The 19,303-nt window shown below is 46.0% G+C and overlaps 2 protein-coding genes across 15 annotated transcripts in view; one reads left to right on the plus strand and one right to left on the minus strand.

Moving 5' to 3' along the window:
• Nucleotides 1-236: 236 nt before the first annotated feature.
• Nucleotides 237-2,596, minus strand: taf11 (TAF11 RNA polymerase II, TATA box binding protein (TBP)-associated factor). Of its 2 annotated transcripts, none has more exons than XM_034538211.1 (6): nt 2,486-2,596; nt 1,474-1,688; nt 1,138-1,256; nt 938-1,025; nt 750-846; nt 237-620 (listed from the first exon to the last, which is right to left on the minus strand). In XM_034538211.1, the coding sequence occupies exons 2-6, from the start codon at nt 1,645-1,647 to the stop codon at nt 490-492; spliced, it is 609 nt and encodes a 202-aa protein (XP_034394102.1). In that variant the 5' UTR covers nt 1,648-1,688; nt 2,486-2,596; the 3' UTR covers nt 237-489. The 2 variants fall into 2 exon arrangements, with proteins under 2 accessions (XP_034394102.1, XP_034394101.1); XM_034538210.1 differs by lacking the exon at nt 2,486-2,596 and adding an exon at nt 1,874-2,140.
• Nucleotides 2,591-19,303, plus strand: part of LOC117734107 (ankyrin repeat and SAM domain-containing protein 1A-like) — a 55,131-nt gene continuing 38,418 nt past the window's right edge. For 6 of the 13 annotated variants that reach the window (XR_004609781.1, XM_034538198.1, XM_034538200.1 and 3 more), the window contains exons 1-4: nt 3,039-3,259; nt 13,623-13,703; nt 13,873-14,029; nt 14,551-14,613. Coding sequence is in view for 9 of the 13 variants with exons in the window: in XM_034538198.1 (XP_034394089.1) it covers nt 3,081-3,259; nt 13,623-13,703; nt 13,873-14,029; nt 14,551-14,613 (480 nt within the window). In the remaining 4 variants the exon portion in view is untranslated. Of the gene's footprint in view, nt 2,913-3,038; nt 3,260-13,622; nt 13,704-13,872; nt 14,030-14,105; nt 14,131-14,550; nt 14,614-14,918; nt 15,145-19,303 lie in introns of those variants that run through there. The other 7 variants (XM_034538203.1, XM_034538209.1, XM_034538206.1 and 4 more) reach the window with 7 other exon arrangements.

Genomic DNA, 19,303 nt, shown 5'->3' on the forward strand with positions numbered 1-19,303 from the left:
TCAATAGTTTCTCACTTGGCCAACATATCTCCAAATAACATTTGAAACTATTTTTTTATTTAAGTAAAATAATATTAAATAAATAAATTCAGCGATTAGCTAAATGATTGTTGTGAACTACTCACTAATGATTTTATAAACAAATAGGATCCAACATTTTTGGGGGTCAAAACATTGTAATTTAACACATCTCTCAAACTCAGCAGTTTTTTTAAATGATTGAGGCAAAAGACAAATACAGTAAAAAAACAAACAATTGTATTTACAACCATAATACATGAATATAAAGTCACACCATACTGTATGTTGCATCAAGCGTTTACAGGTAAAGACCGGTCAAAGAGGACTTCAATTGACAGTTGCCTTCATGTAAGATCTTGTCTGAATGGTCACTGATCTTGACTCAGCTTTTCCAAATTCTTCCACAAACCATGGCACCGCTGTTCAAATCGCAGGCACGTTCCACACGCAATCTAGAGAAGGGGCACCTCAGTGGAAGAGAATTTGCTTATGCTTGGTGTTGGGGATCTGATCTTTGCTCTTCAGCCGCCTCACTGCTTCCCTCATATGCTTGGGCTGAAGCGGTGGCGTTTCCCCCCACTTCTCACAAACGTCCAATGCTGTGAGGACAAAGACAAACTATTTAACGACACAATGGTGACATTTAAACCGTAGGGAGGAGTACAAATAAAGTACTTTCATTTGTTTCACTTAATCTGCTCGCTCCGTTTTGTATATCTGCCACTCACCTTCCTCAACAATTTCCCCAGCAAAAACCTTGGAAATACCAGACATGGCAATCACCACATTCTGGGACACTGACGACCCTGTTATGGACTGGATCAGCTAGGATAAGAAATAAGGGGGGGGGGAAAATGAATGAGCAAATAAAGTAGTTTTGGAGATTAAAAGAAAAAAAGTGTTAAGAAAAACACACCCTCTTAATAGCTGCCTTGGGGAAGGCAGAACGTCTGTACATCTCGTAGCGATTTAGCTGCTCTTCAGAAAAGGACGACACCAAAACTCTGTCAGACGAGAGGAGGGGGGGGGGGGGGGGGGGGGGTTACGTGCCATTTACTGGAAGGACACTTGAAAGTATTCGATTGGGGATTTGAATATTTCTGTGAGACATCTTACTGCATCTTTTGTATTTCATCCTCGTCAACCTTTTGGCGCCTCTCCTTTTTCTTCTCTGGTTCCAACTTCAGCCTTTTGGAAGAAGACGGGTCATCGTCGTCTTCCCCGGCTGCCGTTTCCTTCACGGTGGAAGACAAAATAAAAGAGATGCCCCTTTTGTGAAGCTGCATAAGCTCATGGATATTGTAAAGACAGCCTTCATCTACATGTTATTGTATGGCTGCTTGTGTGTAACACCTAACCTGTATGGCTTTTTTGTGTTAAATAAAAAACCCAACAACAGGTAGAAAATGGTTGGTATGGTCTTTAATTAGAACATGATGCTTCACAACTCACAGATTTCGCCTCCTCTTTGATCGGATCTTGCGAGGACGACTCTTTGTTGACATCTGTAGGTTTTGCTGCGGCAGCTGCGTCTCCGGCGCCCTCCGACTTGGGACGCTCCTCGTTAGCAGAAGCCGTTCTCTCAGCTTTAACCTCAGGTTTGATCATCCGAGCCGGGTCGGCCATGATCGCACGGTCCCTCCGACACCGGCGGACGGCTTCAAATTCTGTAATGCCCGATGAGGCAAAGACACCTGATTGGCTAACAGATTGATTTTTCTATAACGTAACGTTAGCCGACTCAAGAGCTAGAGTTGGCTGGAAAAGTATTTTAGCTGAGAAGTATCAACAGAGGGCACAGGTGTGTGTGTTAACAATCACATTTACAGTATTTGATACAACATGCACTTACACTCTGCGCAGCTAGGCGTCAACAAAAACAGCCGCGGTATCAAGCTAACCAGTGAGCTAATAACGTTAGCTTAGTATTCAATGCTCGTTAACGAGGAATCTTGAAAATAACGCAAACCTGTCGTTACCGCACCGCGCACGGACGGTTAGTTTAATTTAATTTAATTTAATTTAATTTAAGCAACGCCTTAAGTCTCAAAGCGGAGATAGCGCCAGAGCGGTTCTCCTGGCTTGTTGATGGTTCATCCGGGTTTCCGGTTCCGGTGTTTTTAAACAAACTTTATCGACACAGGCGAGAAGACATAAACACACAGAGCAATTCATCGAGAGCACTAAACAGGCAGTTAAACACAATGTGTATTGTGTGGTTTTTTTTACTTTAACTGAAAGAAAAATAAATAAATACAGTGCTACAATGTATATCTTTAAAAACTAAATCACAGTTTAGAGGTTCAGACTATCTTCCCTGTTGTTTAGACTGTCAGCTATCACCTGATCAGAGGTTGTGAAATGTTCTTTTAAGTTATTCTTGATAGTTTCGCCCAGTTAATAGTTGACCCACTTGGTGACTTAGGACTTACAATACATATTTGATCATTTGCATAGGACTTACAGGTAACAGAGACTTCAACCACTGGATGGTATAATCCTGCCTCTCTGCCCGTTGACAAACTTCAGCTCGGGCGCCATCTTGCTTATGCCCATCCACTCAATCTATCAGGCAGCTAGGGGGGAGGCGGCGGTGTATGTGTGCGTGCGCGCGCGCGCGTGTGTGTACTCGCGCGCGCGCGTGGCTGAGGCGTTTCGGATTGGAGATGCAGAAAGAAAGGGCCGTTTCGAGGAAGTGACGGACGAGGCTCGGGGGACTGGTCAGAGGAAGTTTTGCTTGATGTCGGTTCCGTGCCTGCTCGGCGAAACTTTTCCTCCGAGGACACTGGCTCGGCACCGCGGATCCAGCGGCGGAGGAGGAGGGAGCTTTTTTTTGTGTGTGTGTGTGTGTGTTTCCTCGACACGCGAGCAGTACTGAGGAATAACTAAAGGTTTCTGGTTAAAAAAAAAAAAAAAAGAAGAAAATCGCAGAGGAATTTCAATCCCGTAACCAAACCTCCCCCCCCCCCCCCCCCCCTCCTCCTCCCTCTCTCCCCTATTTCTCCTCTCTTCCCCGCGCCTCCTCTGGGTTTTTTTTTTTTTTTTTCCTGGGATCCGCGATGGGGAAGGAGCAGGAACTTCTCGAAGCGGCGCGCACGGGAAACCTAGCCGCGGTGGAGAAGCTTTTATCCGGGAAGCGACAGTCCGCGGGCATCGGCGGCGGCTCGTCCGGAACCGGTGGAAGCGGCAACAGCGGCGGGCACGGCGCCTCCTCTCACCCGCTCTCAAGCCTGCTCAGGTAGGCTCCGGGGAAAGGGAAGCACCGGCGGGTACAACCGGCCGGGAGACAATGTATGAGAGTATAAGTATTGTCTGATAATGTACAGTTGCACTCTCTATTATAGTATAAATACTCTCGGCTACACACATATTACCCATGATGCTTATTGTCTGCATTGCCAAACAAACACAACCTCAACCAGTGCAGCGCAGAAGCAGTGGCATGCTTCTTTGTTAGCTCCCAGCTCTGTGTAAGCTGTACTGTCATGTGCAACAACACAAAAACCGGCCTGGTAGGTAATGATGCAACTAAACTAGAGAGATCTGCAACGACACAGCCACCGTCTCCGTCAAAACTAACACTGATGCATTATTAATTGCTTACAGACAGTCTAGACTGGTGGAGGTGGACCAGAAAGCCAGTTGTCAATTTTTAAACAGCATCATTTTTTTTTTTGTATTACTGTTTTGAAAATATATATATATATATGTGTGTATATATATTTTTAAATCAGCCCTTTAGTCTTGCAACCTCTGTCCCTCACTTCATCTGCATGGGTGGTTTTATTTCTATCAAATAGAGGTCACATGGGTAAGTCCTTGGTGAGCTAGATGTGTGTGGTTTTACACATCTGTATCAGATCAACCATGTCAGGTTAGATGTGCTCAGCGGCTCAGTCGAGGTTATTTTTTATTTTTTTTGTGCTCGTCACTAGTGTGTTTTTGTCCTCGTCGCTCCTCCATTATCAGTCATGAGTTCTGATTTTGAGATAAGAAAGCCAATTACAATATACAATACCCGTCTTTGCCACCGTGAGCGAGGCCCACCTGTGCACACGCTCAGATGCAAATGGCTCAACTGACTTAGGAGTCTTCGGTCCAAACGGGGGGCACCTTTCCCTGAAATGGGCCCGTGTCCCTGTTTTTGATTACGTAAGGTTGCATCAAATTCCTCGCAGTATTAGGAAGAGGGAGCTCGGTCGGCCTCGTGTACCATCCCCTTTTTTAACTTTGCAGATGAGAGCTGCTGGCTGATATTAAATAATGGGGATGAAATGTAACAGATCTGATAAAGTTCTGTGCTTCATTTTGTGCTGCAGATGTTATCCGAGTTATAGGCTTATAGGCGACAGGATTCATGAATTACCCTGGGCCGAAACGTGTTTTTCTGAAAAGGTTGTAGTTTTCATAATGCATCCATACCGTCGCTGAGCCCGCCATTGTGCCGTATGCGGTGTCAGGACTCGGAGAAAGAAACACACCGCTTTCTACTCCATAAAGCTACACATATATCTGCCTATTGATCAAAGTGAAGTATAGATCGTAGACCTTTTTAGGATCAAACTTATGGCCTGGCTAAGTGCAGCATGTCAAAAGCCTACAAAGTGGCTTGCCCCACACCCTTTTATCTGAATGCTGAACACATGCAGGTGAACATCTGTCAATCAAAATCTGATATTGCTCCCCTGGGAGCCAGCCCGGTGCCAAGCACCTTCCCTTCGAGGGACAAGTGTAACGGCGGAGCCGGGAGGTGATGCATCGCTGTGTTACTTCGTGCAGACTGCACAAGTACTCAAGGTAATTACATTAGACCCCTCCTAATCGGAAATCCAATTCCGAGATGTCACGCAGTCGAGGCGGACTCCATCTCTCCCTCGTAGATCTCGTGGGCGGGCCAAAGAGCCCATTGTGTCATCTATTCGGACGTGAGCAATCAATGTTTGGCAACGTTGGCTCTGGGAAGTTATTGGCCGGGCTTTTGTAGGAGATGAATTATCTACCGGTGTGCAGACGTTAAAACGCCCGTTTCCCTGTGGACACCTGAGCTTCTAGAACACGCTCTTTATAATACAACAAGTTGCAAGATTCTGCGGGGTTGTTGCTATTGTGCACGGCATTTGATTTAGTTTTTCATAATGAAGATGTCAATATGTTTAAGGACATCGCAGGGAATTACCACAGTGGGACAGGCTTTTGGCTTGGTGGGCGTGTTTCCTTTTCTTTTCCTCTTTTTTTTTTTTAACCAGAATTGCTTTGCAACTTATTCATCTTCGTCCATTGTTGGGAAAGGGTAGGTCTGTAATCCCGTCAGAGGAGATTTGATCGGTAGGATCTGTCTTTAGAAAATTATAGCCTGTGTTGGCTCTGGTGTGTGTTATTTACACGCCCGCTGCACTCCACTCTAGTACGAGCACTTTAACCTCCATTTGTCATGAAATGTGTCTGTAATTTTTTGTTGGTTTGGAGCCAAAATAGTTGTGTAAATGATTGTGTTTTGTGCTTCTTCTTTTTAAAATAGCGAGATATTATGACGTATGCCCATAAACTAGTCGATACTTGCTACCTGTTTCTATACCGATAATCCAACCGCATCATCGTCAACACTTTTCTTTTGAAGGTGTGTTGTGTGTGTTTTCCACTCGATTTTTTTTTTGGTGTTCCTGTCCTGGAATGGGGAGCATGTCAAGACTTGCGTTTTGTTTTTGTAACCAGGCCGTTGTACAGCTCTGCTCTGAGGAATGTCAGCTTTCCCAGGAGGCTGCGTCCCAGCGGTTGCCATGGGATAGACACTGACCCTCGGCATGTTTCACACTGCCGCCGCCCCAAACATTTGTTTGCGCGGCGCTCCATTATCACCAAAAGGAGCTGGGCGGGGCTTCCTCGAGTTCTAAGGTCACTGTGTCACCATCGTATAGTGCCACGGGTTGACAGCTTGGGTCCACACTTACTTCCTGTCATCTTATGTCATTCACATACAGGAAATAAAGCAGCACACACATTTGGACTGTGAGATGGTCCACATTAGGCCTTTTTATTTATTGTAGGGTGTGCATTCGCTGGGTTTTCCTCAGTACAATCTTCTTCTTTTTTTTGTTGCTTTGGGCCCCAAGACACGTTTTTGATCCCCGAGGTCTACAGGAAGAGCTCTCGACTAGCACTTCCTGGACGAGGTTGTCCAAACACAGGCAGCTGCTGCGATCAGATCCGAGGAAAAGACAAGTCCCTGGCAGAGAAAGTGCCTGCGCATTGAGGGGGAATTAAAAGAGGAATGCATGGAGTTCTGGACAGACGCTCTGAGAGCTTAGCCAGATGAGGGCTCGTCTCCCAGCATCACAGCATTGTCCAACTGACGGACCGTTGAATGGTGGCTTTTCATATTCATATCAGTCCCCAAAGACCATGCTGGGGCTTTTCTGTACTTTAAAAAAAAATTTTTTTTAAGTATTGTAAAGAAAATTGAGCTGTCATTCGGATTGAATTGGACCACTTATTTAGAGTGGAGCTTTTTTTTTTGAAAATAAATTTGGTGATTAAAAAAAAATCAGCTTTAGATATTCACAAAGGCCTATTGAAATGTATTTTTTTCTGCAACACGTGACGCCTTTTTAAAAAAAAAAAAAAAAAAAAAAAAAAAATCAGTGCAACGACTTGTTTAGCATTTCAAGAAACTCCAGATCATTCCATCTCATTTCATACACAATTTCCCAAGCAGACCCACGCTTTCAGACCGGTGTGAGCTGAGGAAATAGCCGCTGCATATACTGTCCTTTTTGTTCTCCTTTCTTTTTAAACAAAAATGTCCCTGGAGCTTCTCTGTCATTAGGATCTTTGTGCAATGCAGTGTGAAGGTGCTCCGTAGGACTTGGGATGGTGTGTGTCCTCCAGATGACAGGCTCACAGCGGGAAGCTGTCACCCTCGGTCTTTAGCCAGCTTTTATTGTAGCTGTCAAAGCTCATGCCGACTGTCTCGCTGCCCGCTTTGTGTGCTGGCGGACGGCGCTAACCAGGCAGTTTTATTCACTGGTACCGGTACGATCCTCAGAACGCTCGCAGGGGGAGTAAAAGCTGGTCGAACAGCAGGGCCTGGCAGTCACATTTCATCCAGTGTTGACCTCTGAACTGAGAGAAACTGTAGCCGGTTCAACCCGGGGAGGGAGCAGCGGTGGCTGGGAAATCTAACACCGCCATGTTAGCATTCCGGGAGCATCTGAGTCCGGGATGCTCTGCTCATTAGGCTTACGGCCCATGTTTATGTAGTCAGAGAAAGCATGCGGAAAGGCATTCGGCAAAAGTGATGGATTCCACATATGTGCGAGTGTGTGTGTGTGAGGGGGGGGGGGGGGTAGCCATCCTTACTTCAACCTGGTAAGATACAAATAGATTTCATCTAAGTGGGTCAGGGGTTTCTTAATTAGTTTGTAGAGGAAAATCTTCCCATGACTTCCGACACGAACCATTCGGAAGAAGACATTTCTTCTTAAAACCCACCAACGCCGTTTTCAAGAAGATTCAGACATCCACCAATGTTGTAACAGCCGACTCGGCGTGCGCACTCACTCTCTATACAACTTTTATTCGGCCCGGCAGCCTCGTGCTCTTTTATGCCTGTTGGCGGGTGCGTTTCCACCCGCTAATTAGGATCAACTGGCATGTGCTTTCCATTTAAGAGGACAATGGGACACGTCGTTATAAGAATGCAGGTACGAACAATTCTGCGGTTTAAGAACACGTCATGAATGTAAAGTAGACTTTTCTCAGAAGTATAAAGGGCTTCCTAGTTCTCTTTTTTTAATTTCTTTTTTTATGTCTTTTTGTGTTCCTCCCCTGTGTTAAAAGAAACAGGAAGTTTGCTCGTGCATGAGCAGGCCGGTGTCTCACGTGCGCCTGTTTATGTGAACTCTGCTTCACCCCACAGCCTTATAACAACAAATGGACAGTGTGTGTGTGTGTGTGTGTGTGTGTGTGTGTGTGTGTGTGTGTGTGTGTGTGTGTGTGTGTGTGTGTGTGTGTGTGTGTGTGTGTGTGTGTGTGTGTGTGTGTGTGTGTGTGTGTGTGTGTGTGTGTGTGTGTGTGTGTGTGTGTGTGTGTGTGTGTGTGTGTGTGTGTGTGTGTGTGTGTGTGTGTGTGTGTGTGTGTGTGTGTGTGTGTGTGTGTGTGTGTGTGTGTGTGTGTGTGTGTGTGTGTGTGTGTGTGTGTGTCGTTTGAGCCCATTTGTAGGAAAAGGTAGCCCAACAACCCCACCATCCCACCCACCCCTTCAACCTGTGCAGTCCTACATGTGCGGTAGCTGGATGTGAAGCAACCCCCGACCCAGACGTTTTCATCCCGCTGGCTGGCGTCTTCCTTTCTCTCCCAGCCTGCTGCTCTCAGCAGTCTCGTTGCCCACCTGCTGGGCCCACGCCACGCCACCTCCACCTCCCCAGACTTCAAACGCGTCGCACTCGGAGCCACAGTAATGGCACTGCCCTCAATCCGTCCACACAGGAAGCAATTTAGCGCAGATCCCCCCCGTTGCTTTTGATATTTGTGCAAAACCGTATCAAAGAAAAAAAATAAAGTGTTCTGGACCGGATAGCCTCAGTGTGCAGATTGGCAACGGTAACAACTGTAACTGTGAGACACACATGCGTGATATATATATATATATATATATATAGAGAGAGAGAGATTTAGAGTAGTCTGACGTTTTTTTTATGATGCCTTATGTGAGCAAACCGAGCAGTATTTGACAAAATCTTCAACCATGCAAACCGGATCAGACAGAAGTCTTAAGTGCCATTTCCAGAGCTCGGTTGTCAGCATAACTGAAATAACTGCCCATCCGCCCGGCAACATATTACTTGAAACTGGGCACGTCAGAAAAAAGGCAACCGGGAATTGCCGGTGTGAAACTGTGAGATCGATCTGTGTTGAGCAGCGGCGTCTGCTGTGAGGTCGGTGTGGGAAATGTCAACCCACCAACGGCGTTTTCAAGAAGACTCGGACATCCACCAATGTTGTAACAGCCGACTCGGCGTGCGCACTCACTCTCTGTACAACTTTTATTCGGCCCGGCAGCCTCGTGCTCTTTTATGCCATTTTGGTCCAGACGGTAATATTTCAACTCTTTGATAACGTTTGTTGAGTGTAAAGTTGTAACGTTTGTACAGAGGTTTTCGTGTCGGGCCACCAGGAGGTTGATATTTGATCTCTTGACCATCATTGGATAGATCGTCCTGGATCTAGGTACAGACATCCATGTCCCCCGAGGATGAACTGTTGTAACCTCAAGTTTTAGTTTATCAGGAGTTCTACAAAATTCATAAAAAGTAAACATTTTAATCGTAGACCTGTTGACGCTGTGCCGTAGCTGAAATTAGTTGCCTAATTAGTTTCTCTGTGCTGCCCAACTGGTTCAACTCTCCCGGAACAATCCAGTATATCCAAGACCCCCAACCTTCATGATGAGGGGGGCGCTGCTTTATCATAGTCTGGGGGTCTTTGATCCCAACATGCTGTCTTGCCAGAGATTTGAGCTCATTAAGAGTATTCCTCAGCAGGCCCTGGTGCCTCTGGCAGGTGCTTCAGTCTCTCTCTCTCTCTCTCTCTCTCTCTCTCTCTGCTGAGGGGAAGATGCTCAAGTCGGCTGTTTGGTTGCGGGGCATCTGGTTTCACCACCCGCCGGCAATATGCATATTAATCAAGCTCAGTTTCCCTGTCGGTGGCTGGCATGCGCCAGTCACTGCTGGGCTCAGTGCCCTGGACGCCACTAATCCCCAGTGTTATCACACTGCTAATAGGCTGCAGGACAAATCTGTTTATTTGACACCGGGTTCCATTCACCTGGGTTCTTATTTCTGCTTAAACCTAAGTTTTGAATTCTGCCTCGTCTTTTGGTTCCACCGGAAATGTTGTAGCGTGCTGGTGAACTGGGAACTATCCAGTGAATGTGTTAGTCCTGGTCTAGACATGGACCAGGATGTCTATTATATTTCAGGGACCAGCAGCAAAATAAACCAGATAAAAAGATGGGTAGTGTGTGTACATTTAAATGCATCAATGAACCTCCCTGAGTTGATGTTCTAGTCACTTTAGAATCAACGAGGATTGATGTCTTCTGCATGAGATCTGGACGTCCGAGTACAACACAGTGGGGATTTATGTTTAAATCTTAAATGTTATGCCTTCAGAATGCGTGACACCAGCGGACTAATGCAGAGAATACATAACGGGTTGGAAAATGTCATTCTCCTTCCTCCTCTCGTACTGGCCGTGCTTTGTACGCCGCAGAATTAGAGCCCCCCCAGAATCTTTTTCAAACCCCAGCTTCATCCCGCTGATATTCCCTCAGGGAAATTAAGGATTAGCTCAGCCTTTCATACAGGAATTCCTCAGTCAGTTCGCATGAATGTGCCACCCTCCCAAACCAAATCAACTGTTTCTTTTTGTGTGTGTGCGTGTGTGTGTGTGTGCCCATTGCCCTGCTATGGGCCCACTAAGCCCCCCCGTCCCTCCGTTGGGTTGGTGGTGAGCCGTAGTAAGAGGATGAAGTGGATTGTCGTTTGTCGAGCGCCACTCTGACTCATGCCCTTGAGTGCCACGATGCCAAAAAAATGCTCCGAGGACGTAACACTCGGACTGCACTTAAAAGCTGCAACGGCGGGTCAGCTCTGCTCCGAGCGCGCTTTTGAAAGTACCGTGACGGTGAGGAATAGTAATGAGCCTTCGTTCCCCCTCCTGCGTGCAGAGAATCTCAAATGGCGTTAATTAACACCCGTGTCCCAGATTACAGCTGTAATATCGTGGCTATGGAAAAACCGGAGAGTTTCATCCTCGATGACGCATTTACACCCATGTCGGGTTTTCTCTTGGTCACGCAGATGACGGGACGAGACCATATTTATGTTTCCGAGTGGCACTTTTTTTTTTTTTTGTGGAGAACTTCCTGGTCGGCGATGACGCACGCTCGTCACCCAAGTCGTGACAACCAATTTGCACATTTTAAGCTTCTATACCAGATGTTCTCTAAAAATTGCTGACTTTGAATGTCGAAGGGAAATCTTGCAACGCGTCTCGCAGAGAGTTTTTATTTTGAGAGCGAATTGTCCTCCTGTTCACTCCAATGGCTTCACAATGGATGCAATGGCGTCACAAGATCGTGTTAATTGTGTTCCCGGAGCCGTGACATGCCTTCACTGCGTCACCCCGGTCGTCGCTCTTCCCCTCCGACCCCGAATTTTTTGAAACTCCTTTTCGTCGTCGTCGTTGCTCTGTTCATGTTTATGTTAATTTGTTTATGGGCTTTTTTTGTTGTTGTTGTTGCTGTAAGCCGTTACATAAGTCTCTATCTGGGACAGCAACTAGAGGTCTGTTTCTGTCTCAGTTTTCTCTTTTCGATGTGTTCAGCGGCGATGCACAAAAGGCAGTGTTGCTGCTGTACTCTCAACGAGAAAATGCGGTTACCGGTTTCGGGAGGAACGGAGAGGAAGTGTTAAGAGCCTTAAGAGCTGGCATAATCATATCGAAGCTCACACATTTTCCTCCCACTCTCTTAACAGACGTTTATCAATCCCCGGCACTTCCTCCCTGCCACAGTTGTTCCACTCTAATATAGTGTCTTGAAAATATATTCTCCCCCTCTTGGCATTTTTCCTATTTTGTTGCATTACAAAACATTTTATGTAATTGACCCAAACAAGATGGCCAACCTTTCTGAAGTGAAATAATACAAAATAAAAAAACTTGCTTTGAAAATGAAAAGGCTAAAAAAAAAAAAAAAAAAAAGACAATTTATTCTTAAAGAATAAGAACATACTCCAAACGTGTTTTTTTTCTTGCCACAATCTTTCCATTTTGTAATAATTGCTTTTAATGGTGCTGCGTAAGATCATGTGACGGATCATGTGACACTTGGATTGTCCACAGCGGGACTTAATTTAACTAATTATCTCAAGATAGTTGATAGGACTGGATCATTTTTAAGGAGGGTCTTAGCAAAAGGGGGTGTATGCATATGCATGCATGCACCGCCTAGAATTTAGATAGTGTTTTTGTCATTTCATTTAGTACTTTGTGTCGCGTTTAATTTAATTCCTGGTTGTAATGCAACAACATATAAAAATGCCAAGAGGGGTGGGGGGGCTAAGTACATTTACGAGGCAATGTTTCCTCCTCTCGCGCTCTGCTTTTCGATGTCCCGTGTCGTCCTCCCGGCTGCCCAACCGGGTGAGATGAGATCCAGAAGGCCTGCCGTAAGAAACAAATGGCTTTGGGAGTGACTAGAGTGGTGCATCCCGGTGTGTCTGTGCTCCATCGGGCTCATTGTTCTGCAGGCTATAGAGCCCTCCAAGACACTTATTTAATGAGACGGCTCCGACTGTGTAATTGCAGGCTGCTCTGAGAGCTATTATGGGCGATGTATTTTAAGGGAGGGAGAGTAAAACAACTATTACTGCGACGAAAAATAGCCTCGCGTGTGTGACACAAAGTCAAACGGTGACGCTGAAGCCGATACGAGCATCCTGCAGCCACGTGGATCAATTCATATTGTGTCAACTCCTCCAGCTGGTTATTTTTTTTTTTTTTTACTTCTCACGCAAAAAGGTTTGCAACTCGCCCCGTGATGCCGTTCGCTTTCCTCGTAGACTTCTCTCCGAAGGCTCCACTCATAAAAATGACAAAAGTCATAATTCATGAAGCGATCCTGGCGTCAAATCCGTTGTTTGCATTTGGTTTGTCGAGACTGCTTTCTACATCATATCAAAAGCTGAGTAAATAGTTTCCCTGTTTTCTCCCCATTCATGGTGGAGAGAACGCTTTTGCTCCCATTCTCTCAGATGTTTGGTTCACTTTGTGCTGGGATTTCTGTGTCGCATGATTTATTTAGGATGTGTGGAGGTCGTTCAGAGAGCCTTACATCCCACTCCTGGCACTCCGCCTCACCAGACATCTTTTAGCCTCTTAAATTACTCCCTCCGTCTCCCTTCTGCCATCGTTCTCTTTCCTCCTCACCGCAGCGCTCTTTGCAAATTAAAAGAAACGAACCGATCTGAGCCGACAGCTCCAGTATAGAGTGCGGGGCTGATGCTGGGCTACCTCACACTTTAACCCCCATCGATGCTTTCAGGCCCGGCTTTGTTTGTTTGTTGTTTTGCGCGCTTCCACTGCGTAACAAAAGCCTATTCTTCTTCGGGACTTGGCCCCAGAATAATCAGGCTGAGGATGAGCATGTAGTTACTGTAAATTAGAGCCAATCGGCTCCTAGCCGCTGCTCACTGGTGATGGTGTCTTCTGGCTTGATGATGATGATGATGATGATGCTGCTGGCGTGTGCTTCTTCATTCCTGTCCTCTCACAGGATTTTCTAGACAGAAAGAAAGAGAGAGAGAGGGAGGTCGAGAGAGGGAGAGCATAGATGCACGCCCCCACCTGTGTGTAGATGGGGTTGGGCTGCTGCGAGAGGACTGAGGCCCCGAGATAACAATCACAACAGAATCAGTCACACCCACAGCTAGAGACTTTACAGAGGGATAGGCTAGTGTTTGTTTGGTGCGTGTGTGCGTGCGTGCGTGTGTGTGTGTTGTGTGTTATGGAAGCCTAACAATCCTTTCTATTCTTAACAGCATCTGGAGAGGCCCCAATGTGAATTGTGTGGACAGCACTGGATATTCCCCTCTCCACCACGCTGCCCTCAATGGACACAGGTAGACCAGTGATAAATAACGCCCGTTTCAGCTCCCGTCTTCATGCATCAACTGAGGTCTGCCCTCAGACAAGTGTCCCACTGGGGAAATAAAGCTATTGATTGGATGTTTGCCGAGGCCGCGTGTGTATTCATTAGTGTGAATACCCCCCCCCCCCCCCCGTCTGCAGCGAGGTGGTGGAGGCGCTGCTGCGAAACGAGGCCTTGACCAACATCGCCGACAACAAGGGCTGCTACCCGCTGCACCTGGCGGCGTGGAAGGGAGACGAACACATCGTCAAACTGCTCATCCATCAAGGGCCTTCACACCCCAGGCTCAACGAGCAGGTGTGTGTGTGTGTGTGTGTGTGTGTGTGTGTGTGTTTCAGGTTCTAGTTCAGCATGGCCTGCTCAACACTCTATTTGTACTTAGTGAATGTTAAAAGATTGTGAGTGCATTAACCCGCATCATGAGTCTGACATCTACTGTGACGCTGTGTGGTATTTGAAGTGCTTCAAAGTGCCCTAACCTTTTTAAATAGTTTTAACTTTCATGTTTTCATATTTTGTTTGGTTGCTTACTGCCCAGACAGGTCTTTCCTGTTTGGGATGAGGAGAAATGACCCATCATGACGTCCACGACTGATTTTCTTTAGCAAACAAGCCGCAAACAAAAACCAAAACATATATTGTCTCGTGTTGTGTCATTTCTCCCTGCCTGTTCATGACATCTGATTGTTCATTAACTCAACTCAGATTTTTATTTCCTCCTCCTTTTATTTAGAATGACTCATTTGTGATCACCGTTCATTTTGTCATTGCTTGTCTGACCCAAATCCATCGGCCTATCTTCTCTTCCTCCCTCCCAGAGCTCTGTAGACCATAAAGAGTTCAAGCGCTGTGGGCCCTTTGACCCCTATATTAATGCCAAGGTGTGTACACAGCGCTGCCGAAACAACGTCTCCTCCTGAAGCTCTCCTTCTGCTTTACCGCCGTGTTGTCTTGCTCTGCTTTTGGTTTCGGTTTTGCTGCTGCTGCTGCTGCTGCTGCTGCTCGCTCTCCTGCTATCGGTCGATCCCTGTCCTCTGGCTTTCTGCTCATGTTCGCCTCGGAACATCTGCGCATTTATTGCGATGCTGTGTTCAAGATATTGTGACACTGCATTACAACATGTGATTTCTTCTTTCCTGAATGTTCAAATACTGTTGAAACCGGCCTGTCGGTTGGCGTGTCGGGCAGCAACGAGGCTTTAAGACGGAAAGCCGAGTCGATGTCTGTCCTCTGGGGTTTATGGGAAAACCACACTCTCAATTATAGCTACAACGACCATTGTGGTATTCAGAAAATCAAAAAATAGAAAGGTGACAAATGTAGCAGCTTACAGGAGGTCCTCCGTGATATTGTGCTGCTGGATAATGGTGGATCGTTCTGTGCAGAATAGAAGAATGGTGCGGTGGAGCCACGTATGGTTATTTTTCATGTCTATTTTGTGTGTGTGGTAATTTACGTTGCAAAAACAGATGGTACATTTTTTTTTTTTAAAGCCGTAACAAGCTAAATGTTTTCCTTTTCTTTATTGCATGCTATAGCAGCGTGTCTCTATATAGATGGCAATATCAGTTGGTCCGCCAGTTTGGGGCGAGACTGAAATATATCTCGGTATTTCATGGATTGACATGAATCCTACTGGCTTGATGATCCTCTGAGTTTATTGCTAGCGCCACCATGATGTTGATATTTGCAGTTTCGCGCTAAATGTCTCTGCAGCTATTGTCGTCACATTTGGCACGCACACTCATTGTCTTCCTCAGGAGAAATTTAACTAACTTTTGGCTTATGACCAAATACCCGCCAGAGCAAGCCTGAACTCTACTTGGTGTTTAGTTGGGTATGTTCTTAGTTCTCTAGGTAGGTAGGTAGGTAGGTAGGTAGTTGGCATGATGACGTTCAGCTAAAAGCTCCCATGAGCCTAAGTGCACCATTACAGAGCCGCTAGTGTGGCTGCCGGCTCTTGAGTAATTAGTAAAATGATCGTTGTTATTATTGAAATCGATTCATGTTCTTTTCCGATTGATAGATTTATTAACCCACTCCTCATTTCAGCACCACTGTATTGTTTCAAAGGTCAATAGAAAATGGAATTGGGTGCTCATTAAGCCTCTCGCCAACCGGGGGGAAAAACAAGAGTAAGTCCCACTGGGAAAAGACCAGGAGGATGGATGCTCTCTCATTATCTGGAGTACAAACAGTATTCCATCAGGCGTCTCTATATTTCACGAAGCACCCTCCTCAGTGCTTTCACTGAGCACTACAGGATGGCTGTACAGAGCCGACCGGGTCTCTGCCGGTGTCACCCTCACGGTTAGAAGCAGAGAGCAGTGTAAACACGCCGGCCCCTCCACGATTGCCTTTTACAGCCGGCGAAGCTGGAAACGCACCCCGGGGGCCGGCGGATAAGGCCGCGCACTATTTTTGAACGTTGTTCGCATTTCCTCTGGACTAATCTTCTTAGCGTTTCGGATGGGAAGGCTGGCTTTCTTTAATGCCGCCATGTATCGGTGTGTGAATTTTCCCCCCGCAGTGTTCGTCTCGCTGTCCTTTCCCTTTTTTTTTTGGGGAGTCTCTTGATCTTGCTGAGATTATGGATGATGTCGAACACTTCCGGGATAGTTTGGGGACCACTACCTGGTCAACCGGCCTGAATAATTCAAGCCTTGTTATGAATAAATCAGAAAGATGGCTGCAGTGTGGAGGCTCTGGTTGTGGTCATGGTTGATGGCATCATGTGACTGAGTTGGAGGGGAGCATCCTGCTTCTGCTCTCATCACACTCCAGGAGCAGAGAGCCAACTCATGAGAGGGGGAGGAGGAGGGGAGGTTTTCAGTGTACCAGTCTCTTTGCATCAGCATCAAAGAAAGATTCCCATGCCATGCCATGCTTGTGTGTGTGTGTGTGTGTGTGTGTGTGTGCGTGTAAATGGGTGTGTTTGCCCCTCCTCCTTTCCTCCTCCTCCTCCCGGTTTGTGCTTGGGAGCTCGCGTTGCTGAGGAGAGGAAGGGGTGGGACGTTGTCATAGTAACGGTACAGTGGTGGCGAGTGACCCAGTGGAGAGATGTGGTGTTTGTGCAGAGCCACACGTGTGTAGTGAGGCTTAAAGCGGCACTCGTTCAGCACGGGGGGGGGCTTCAGCGGTCCCCTTCAGGGACTCTGAGGAAGTCGGACTGGACTTGGTCCAGTTCTTTGTCCTCCTGGTCCAGGAGGACCAATGTTAATTAATTATGGGCCAGCGCTCACACCTGGGTGGGTTGGCTGCTTTGAACCTTCAAACACTTCAGAGTGTGGGGGGGAGGGGAGGGAGGGGGGGGACCAGATTTGGACTAATCCGGCATCTGAATAACGGGGGTTACACGGGTTTAGTACCAACTGTCATATAAATGTACTGTCAAACAAGTTGGAGCTGAAATGAGTAGTTTGTTCACCGATTGGTCGGAATACAGTTCCGACCAAAGTTTTTTTTGATTTAATCATTTTCATCGTGGATTAATCTGGTGACTATTTCCTAGATCAATTGATTGTTCTTTTGGTCTCACAATTTAGCCCGAAGTCTTGTCATCAAATTGCTAGTTGTCTCCGACCAACTTTAAATCAACTTTCTATCATGTAAGGCTTTTTTATTTTTTATTTTTTTTAGAACCATGAACCAGAGATCAATATTCCAATTCAATTATCAAAACATCTGATTAAATTAAATATATCATGTGTCGTTGAACTCGCTTTCCTCTATTTCTCTCTTTTAATATAAGTGTACATTAAATATATTGTTGGTGTTGAACCAAAACAAAATATTTAAAGACAATGAAACGAGAAAATAATCTGTAGATTAATTAATAATAAAAATTAGTCATAAGGAATGATGGCACAAGGATTATCTATCACCATTCTAAATATCTAAAGTAACGTTCATCATATAGTACTGACGTTTTGGATTAAAATGATTTTAATATGATAAAACGGAATTGTTAAAATAAAATGGTATGTAAACTCTTCAGCCGAGACCATTTTTAATGAACGTCTCCATTGACCTCTTTTTAGTTAATTACCATACATTCATGTGTACCACTCCATGATAAGATATCGCCCCTAGTCTGCCCAGACTCGTATCACGCTACCTCTCGCCCTCGCTTCATCTTCCTATATAGGTCACACGTCTAACACGATATACGTGTAGATGACTTCCTCTGACCCGAGCTCGGATGGCGTCAACGCGAAACCCACCGCGCACCGTCAGTTAGCCCGGACAAATGAACACCGGATGAAGTCGATGCTCAAAGAGATTTAAATAAGAATGAAGCCAAAATATCTAACTAAAAAAAAAAGTTCATTTCTCGGGTCTCGGTCACCTCGGTGGTGCAGAGTTTCCCCTCCAGCCTCTGGGCCCTCGGGTCTGCCAGGGCGCTCATTTATCCCGCTGTCTGTCACTTCGGTGTCCGGCGCTTCCCCTCGACAACTCCATCATACCCCCCATCCCTCCCTCCCTGCCCCCCTCCCTCCCTCCCTTTACCTTCTGCTCTTGGCGCTTCCTCCGGGGCTCGTTTTCGTCTGTCGTGCCAAGAAGTGGTTGAATCCCGTCATTCAACAGGAGGACGGGGAGTTCCTCCATCGGGGTGCATTCTCGTCTGTAGATTTCAGGGTGTGTCTCGCGCGGCAGTTGTGGAGCCATTTGTTCCGGGGGGGGGGGGGGGGGCTTTCAGTTGCTGGGATGGGTATCGAAGATCTTCAGGGTTAGTTGTGTTTGGAAAGGCCCGTTTATATATATATATATATATATATATATATATATATATATATATATAAGAATATATATTATTGTTGCTTTGCATTTAATGGAAAATAAACACCTCGGGAAATCATATTTGCAGAGCATCTACAGGGTTTCTTGACAAATGGAGAACAAATAGAGCAGTCATTTCTCTATAAAATACAAATAAAATTAATCTGATGTCCTTCAGATTGTGTTGTCCGTCCAACAGTCCTGATCCCAAATACACTCAATTAAATATAATATTGAAAAGAGAAAAAGCAGCCAAACGTAACATTGAGAAGTTGGAATGAGCTAATTATTTCATCTCAATTTGGCTTTTAACTATTTTAAATTGTTAATAGAGTTGTAGTTGATTGATTAGTCGATTTTTTAATTGACTACATTCAGCATGAGAAAACCCCCAAAAGATGCATCAAATCAGTACAGCACAACGGTGACTTCTTTAATAAAAAGCTATGATGTGTGCAGATATAGATCATGATCAGGATGTCGGATACCGTCGGTGGACATGGGCAGCCCTTTGGCACACAAGCTGCAACAGCTGCTCATCCCTCCTCCTCCTCCTCCTCCACCACCTCCCACCCCTACTACTACCACTACCAGGGGTGACGTAACCGCTGCCAGCGAGCGCGTCACGTGAGACGGGAGGTCGCCAGTCGGAGCGCGTTACCGTCTCCCGGCCCCCAGGTTGTGGGAATCATAGCATCCTCCGTTGTCTTCCGTGCAGGCTCGCTGAATGTTCTGCAGCGCGAGAACACAATGGAGCATAATCTCCAGATGTTCCTGGTTTATCAATCGGCA

The sequence above is a fragment of the Cyclopterus lumpus genome, chromosome 7 (genome assembly GCF_009769545.1).
Source record: "Cyclopterus lumpus isolate fCycLum1 chromosome 7, fCycLum1.pri, whole genome shotgun sequence".
Classification (NCBI taxonomy): Eukaryota; Metazoa; Chordata; class Actinopteri; order Perciformes; family Cyclopteridae; genus Cyclopterus; species Cyclopterus lumpus.